The 7,175-nt window shown below is 36.1% G+C and overlaps 1 protein-coding gene across 1 annotated transcript; it reads left to right on the top strand.

The window, feature by feature from the left end:
* Positions 1-786: 786 nt before the first annotated feature.
* On the top strand, positions 787-3,301 carry RPS21 (ribosomal protein S21; the record flags this gene model as incomplete). Its single annotated transcript, XM_010165483.1, is given in 5 exon segments — positions 787-850; positions 2,317-2,388; positions 3,021-3,057; positions 3,060-3,076; positions 3,263-3,301. Coding segments are annotated over 5 exon segments (229 nt in total), but the record flags the coding sequence as incomplete, so codon positions are not given.
* Between the last annotated feature and the right edge of the window lie 3,874 nt (positions 3,302-7,175).

Raw genomic sequence — 7,175 nt, forward strand, 5'->3', positions numbered from 1 at the left:
AAAAAAAAAGTTTTCTACCTGTTTCCGTTATTTTAAATATTTTTAAGTAAAATATATGAAGCAAAAACTGAAGTTGAAGAGAATACTGTGCATCTTCTGCTGTGTAACTGGCAGCTCTACAGAGTCAGTGACCGCTCGTGTGTGGTTCATTTCAGAAGTAAATGGGCCTGTTTGTAGCGTGCTGGTGTTTCTGGGCTACGAGCTCTCACAGTGAACCTGGGTCACTGATTGTTTGTTGCCTTGAGAGCACGTCTTAAGTAGAATTTCAAGATCGGAGTAAATAAACAGAGGGGAGTTTTTTGTAAATGTGTCTGTTAAAAAAATCGCTAAAAAATAAAGCATCTATATGCATTTTGTTATATTTGTCAGACTTTCTTACAACCTGTGATTTCTGAGAGTTTGCAACCAGCTGTGGTGGCTCTGGCCACATAAAAAAGGCATAGAAACTGCATTCTCATAAATTACCTTGATTGCTGTAGTTTTTCTGCACTTTAGAAAGGAAAAACTTGAAGTTCTGTGGGTTTTGAAGGCCTGTGCTGCTGTGTGCACTGCAAAAATCAAAGTGAAGGGATAGTTGGCCACTTAGCATGATGCCACCAAGTGAATGTCTCCTTCAAATGTACTTAAAATGGCATTTAAATATTCTGAGCACTGAAAACATAAACTGTTATTGTCTAAATTTCTTGTGCAGCTTTCATTTGCATGTAGATTTGGCTTTAATAGTTCTTTTTCATTGTCACTGTCTTGTTTCCTTTTTTAAAAAATATATCTTGTTTTATTCCTTAGCTCTGCTAGCAACCGAATAATTGGTGCTAAGGATCATGCTTCTATTCAGATAAATATTTCTGAGGTAAGTTTCATAACAGAAGTGTGTGATGAGAGAGCTACACTTTTAAACTGTTGATAGAAGTTGATAAATACAACAGCTTGTGATAAATTTCAAGTAATTCACTAGAGACTATATAAGTGTAGAGCATGAGGCTTCCAAACATACAAGAATATTACTGTGTCACCCCTGGTTATTTTTCAGCCTGTTGGAAAATACTCAGTGGAAGAAACTTCATAAATCTCTGCACAGTCTGCTCTAGTGCTTAACTGTTTGCCTAAATACAACTTTCTAACTCTAGACATTTAGAGTTATAAACTAGGGAATTCCTTGTCCTGAAGGAAAGGGGGAGAAGAAATGCTTGTTTCTGGGAGATTCTTATCCCTTCTGCCTTTACCTGTCTGTGAGAAAGTACCATTCTTCAGTCCTTGTGTACCCTGCTTTTTCATTTTTTGTTCTTGTTGATTTTCTCTGCTTTTTCTACTTTACTCATTCAAACTTAAAGATGCAGTTTCCAGAGCAGAACTCTATTTCTGTTCTATTTTTCTTAACTAAAATACCATCTTCCACGTTTTGCTTGAATAATTTCTGTTAATACTTGACACTGCTGCTCTTAATTGGTGACAAATGAGGTTTGAGTGCAGCATTATAGTTTCGTTAACTCAATGCTTGGGGTATTATATGCTTAATTTTTTTCCTGAGACATGCTGGTTATTTGTATTGACTTAGTATTGCACATTTAGTTTTCTTTCTGTAACATAAGGAATTTGTTGTTTAAGTTTAATTTCATCTTCTCAAGGTAGCATTATTGCAAATCCCTCCAAGCTTGGCATATATGCTGGGAAAACCACAGGAGACCTTGGCTCCTGCAGGATCCCAGTTGATGCATGTGGGCTCCAGTTAATTTAAAATCCTTTTAGCATTTTTTCCCCTGTTTGTTTATTAATATTCACCTTACAGGAATTCTGTGGACATGATATTCCTATAGTTTGAGCTATATAGCTTGATTGATTTCTTGAATGGGAGACCACAAGACTACATTCCCATATTTTTAAACAACTCAGTCTTTTGTGTTATCTGTCTGACTTAAGAAACAGTTTTTTGAAATGCTTTGTTTACAGTTTCCTGTACGTATAGAATCATAGTATCATAGAATGGTTTGGGTTGGAAGGGACCTTAAAGATCATATAGTTCCAATCCCCCTGCCATCAGCAGGGACACCTTACACTAGACCAGGTTGCTCAAAGCCTATTCTTGTTCTGCTGTCTGAATTTTATAGCTGCACTGTGTAATAAACAATAAATTTGCTGTGAAAAGATCCTCTATAGTTGTCTTTCTAACTTCAGTATTTGCCTTGGGTTTTTGTAGTTTGCAGAAAAAATATTTGCAGAATTTAACCAGTAATCTTTATCTTTGGTACTTGGAAAGTTTGATGTAAGAGTATAAAATTTTATCAGAATCCATATGGAGTAACCTGCTTGTAATTATAGGTGGACAAGGTGACCGGCAGAGTAAATGGCCAGTTCAAAACGTATGCCATTTGTGGAGCAATTCGTAGAATGGTAAGTATTTTCTTGAGCTACAAAATGATTTTGCTTCTTTTTATGTTGATTAGTAAATTTTTTAGATTTATGTTTGGCCCTGAAAACACAATTTGCCTTCAGCTCATTCTAGAGGAAGAGCTTTTGTGGGGATAATGAAAACAGAGTGGGTATGTGAACAAATTCACTTGCAAGAATCAGTTTCTTCTGTTATTTTCCTCAGTCCTTTGGTTTGTAGAATTATGTATTACTTTTTTTTAATCACTGAAGAATGCAAGTGGATTTTTTTTTCTTTTAAGAATGTACCAAGCTACCAATATCTGGCTTTTATCTGTTGTTTATAATTATTAAGAGATCATACTACCATAACTTTAAATTTGTTAAACATGGTGTGAAGCTTCCTACCCAGAAATATATCTTGTTAATGCAACTGTATATTTTATCAAGTTAAAACTATTTCTTATTCTAAAGGATTATAAATAACAGCTTGTTTTGAAAATGTTCATCTGTGCATATAAAATGATCTGTGGAAGGTGTTGTGCATTTCACTGCCAGCGTTAAATGCTGCAGCTGCCTCTCTTTGTAATGTTTATCAGCAATTATTTGGTCACTTCAGAATAACTTTATTTATTTATTTTTATTTTAATTTAAAGGGTGAATCGGATGACTCCATTCTGCGTCTGGCAAAAAATGATGGAATTGTTTCCAAGTACGTATGTTTATCTTACCCTCTAACACTTGCAGGGGGCACTTCCATAACCACATCCAGCTTTTAGGATTAAAATGTATTTATAGGATAATTACACAGTTGGTTACAAATACTTACTTGAGCTGTTTCTAACTGAACTATTTCTAGCTGAACTAGTTTCTAACAGTTTGTTTCATTTTCTTTTAGGAACTTCTAACTGAAGAAACTCCAGTATGGAACATCTGATGTAAAATAAACAGTTGAAACCTATATTGTGTTGTGTCTTTTGTTCAAGTCATAAACATCGGTGGATTTATTATAACTGGTTGTAAAAGACTTAAGAAATGTGTGTCTTCAAAAAATACACAGATCTGATAATGAATTCTTAAAACAAATCAACTTGGAAAGCAGTGCCAGAGTTGAAAATCAAGAATTTCCACTCCACTCTTTGGTTCTCTATCATCTTTCTTTTCCAGATTTAATAAGTTTTGCAATCAGCTCCTTTTTTTTGATCTGTAATGGAATATTTTGCAATGTCGCAATCTAATTCAACTTACTCCTGTTTCACTGGAAAAACCAAGGGAATTCTTTTGGTTATGATAGCAAAGTTTGGTGTTTTTTCTGCTGATAGAGGCTCACAATATTTTTTCTACTCTTGACACATTCCTCAAGCAAGTTATTAAAACTGGAATTCATTGAGAACTGTCACAAGAAATACTTCTTGGCATGCTGGCCGGTTGATTGCTATGTGAGAGTGACAAACTTTCACCTTTTTACTCTTGTAAAACCATGATGCTGGAAAGCAGGGAAATTAAGGAGAAATAACTTAATATTTGGCAATATTTTAATAAATTACTTAATAGCCCTTTAAGGGCTAGAGAGACTTTCTATCTGCTGTGTTATTTTTTTTTAGCTATCTTACTAGCAGGACCAAGGGAGGATACAAGCAGTTTGAATGATGCTACGTCACAAGAAATACTTCTTGGCATGCTGGCCGGTTGATTGCTATGTGAGAGTGACAAACTTTCACCTTTTTACTCTTGTAAAACCATGATTCTGGAAAGCAGGGAAATTAAGGAGAAATAACAATGTTTGGCAATATTTTAATAAATTACTTAGAAAGTCTCTCTAGCCCTTAAAGGGCTACTAGGCTACTATCTGCAGTGTTATTTTTTTTAGCTATCTTACTAGCAGGACTGAGGGAGGATACAAGCAGTTTGAATGATGCTACATCTGCTGACTTTGCCTCTCTTTATCTCTCAGTTCCCTGTTTCTGGTTAATTTCCATCCCTTTGCGTTTCTGGCCTAGCACACGAGTTTTTATAATGTAGTTTAAGGAGTTGCTTTGAGATTTTACCCGTTGTACATCAGGTGTTTAGTTTTCATATGAACTGGTTGGGTTTCTGATAACGTAAAGCTTCTGAAGCAGTTATGGTGAAAGAAAAATATTACTTGTTGGCTCCGACTACACTGAAGCTTTGCTGAGTTATCATCAGGCATTAACTTCAGATACTGGATTAGAAATAAGGTTGATTTTTCTGCAGGGCTGAGATCATAGATGTGCTGTCACTGAGGTGTTAAAATATATATATATATATATATTCTACAATCACTCTGACCTTGCAGCACTGTATTCTGACACCTTTGAACCTACTTCTGCTGTGTGTGTTCCAAAATACACCAGTAATATGTTGTTTCATGGCCTTTTTTTTCCCCCTTTAACCAGCTCTTCATATTCAGGGTTGGTATTGTGTTTGGGAAGCGCTGTGCTCGAGGTACTGGAGCTGTACTATGAACCTTTGGGATCTCCCGTGTCGTTCTGTTGGGCCATGGTGCTTTTGGTGGTACTGCAGTTTGTTATGTCTTAACAGCGTTAAGCACTGTATGAAATTGCAAAAGCTCTCCACTATCCTTATTTTCCTATGCTGCCTGCAGAAATTGAGGAACAGAATTGCAGTGAGTGCTGGAATCAAGTGCTGACACTGAGCTCCAGGTGTGAGAGAGGGGAGGGGTGTTCAGAGACGTGCAGACGCTTTATATCTTTGTGTCTTAATATGTCTGGTTAAAATCATTGGCGCCTCTATTGGGAAAAGAGATTTCTGATTTACTTTGGCTGTAATTCCACAAGCACGATGTCTTTTCTAGTGGTAGAGTATCTCAAATGTTTGTTTTGCAGGAAGGATACAGGAAAAATCTATAGCAAGTGCTGCTTTTGTTGGTAGATTTTGTCCACACAGCAGGGTTACTTGTTGATTGGTGCTTATCACTTAAATGCAATGTGTGTGGTTTGGGTAGTTTTTAAATAGGTTAGTGTGATATGACTAGTAGTGAAAATTTCCATTGGCAGCTATGTTTTACCAATTTCATAATACAACTATGCACAGGCTGTCCTTCAGATCGTGTGTTCTGATCTACATCTTCTCAAGAATTACTAAGAGATTTTATATCCAGATTATATCGTGTTCATTCTGTGATTATCTCTAGGACAATGTTTGCAGCTGTTCTTACTCAAATCTCTGCACAGGCCCCCTCTCAAAAGTTTTTCTCAAGTGATAGGAACTGTTTTGGTGCTGCTTTCCTGTTTATGCTGTAAGCTGTCTCCTTCTAGAGCTGGTTGCCATGTGGCTTATTTCTGACTTGTTTGCTGGGGGTGCATATGGGTGTGGGAAACTGAAGCCTCAGACTTCTCTCAGGAGAGCCTGCAATAGGGATGCTATCCTCTCTGAACTAAGGAGGAGGATGTACTACTACCCAAGTGTAGTATCTTTCTCCTTACCTATATTTTTCTTATCTCTCAGACATGTCAAAATGCAGCATATTTCTTTGGAAGATCCTGTCTTGGATATCTATCGAATCTGAGCATAGCAAATCAGGCCATGTTAAAATGTACTTGTAGTGTGGTGTGTTTATTTTTAATTTAAATCAGATTTTTTTTCAACTCATAAAGTGAATTAGGATTTCAAGTGTAAGCCTCTGTATAAATATAATGAGGAACTTAATTAAACCTTTGTTTCAGGAGCAATTTCAGCAGAGAAAAGCAAAATCGACAGGCTGTTGGCCCTTTTAGTGTAGCTAGAAACATCTTTGGTTGCATATTCTGTCTTCCCACTGATAATGCTTGAATTTACTAGTCCTCCAAGCTGATGGAACTTTTAAATAATAAAACTCTTGGATGTTTCAAGTAAGGTGGAACTCAGCTAAAAAGACCAAAAAAAGGCTTCATGTTGAATTCATGTTGAACTTAATAATACAGAAAGCACATGAGAGAGGGAGATCTTTTAAATACCACAAGCAGGGGGGGAAAAAAAAAAACCACCACACTATTTTTGAGCTATTTTCTTCTGACATCTCAGTCAACCATGAAAGGCACATTTAAAAAAAAAAAAAAAAAAAAGTCTGTTAGTTGTGATTCTCCTGGAAATAATTCATTTTTTCCAGCAGATAAATCTCTGAAAACACTTTCTGGAAAGACAAATACAGTCTCCAAACTGGAGAGATTTTGCCTTGGCTTAGGTCCAATCATCATTACTTTCCTTTGTACACAGTTAAAAGAGATAAGTTTTAATTGGACTTGATGTTTCTTTCTGACATATCTTAAATTAGCTGCTTCTGCCTTGGCATTAGGGGAGAACTTTAAATAAAACCAGTAACTGTTTACTGCTGATAAATGCCTAGTTTACCAAAGAGTTTAAATATTGTTGACTTGCTTCTAATCCCCTGGGACTTTGTTCATCCATGTGGATTTCAGTGGAATTCCTCCATAAGGCAAAGTGAACTGACAGCTTTAAAGTTCAAGATGAACTTGAGGACTCTCAGATGTCTTTTAAATCAATAAAACGCCATTAGCATAAAGCTGTACCAAATTTACACTTCTGGATTAATTATTTAAGGATTATGTTGTAATTTAATACTTTCTTTGCTTTGTAATACTGACTGTCGCCGTTTGCTTCTCAGATTTTTTAAAAAATGGAGACAAATGACTTTTTCATTAATTTCTTGTCAAAATAAGCTTACAAAATGTTATGGTGCCGTATCCTAAACCCTCCTTCAATTGGAAATGGATTAGAGCTGTGCTAAAGGCTTTCTGAAGCTCACACTGACTTCACCAGCCAGACTGCAT

Source organism: Antrostomus carolinensis, unplaced genomic scaffold (assembly GCF_000700745.2).
Source record: "Antrostomus carolinensis isolate BGI_N321 unplaced genomic scaffold, ASM70074v2 scaffold22923, whole genome shotgun sequence".
In the NCBI taxonomy this organism is placed as follows: Eukaryota; Metazoa; Chordata; class Aves; order Caprimulgiformes; family Caprimulgidae; genus Antrostomus; species Antrostomus carolinensis.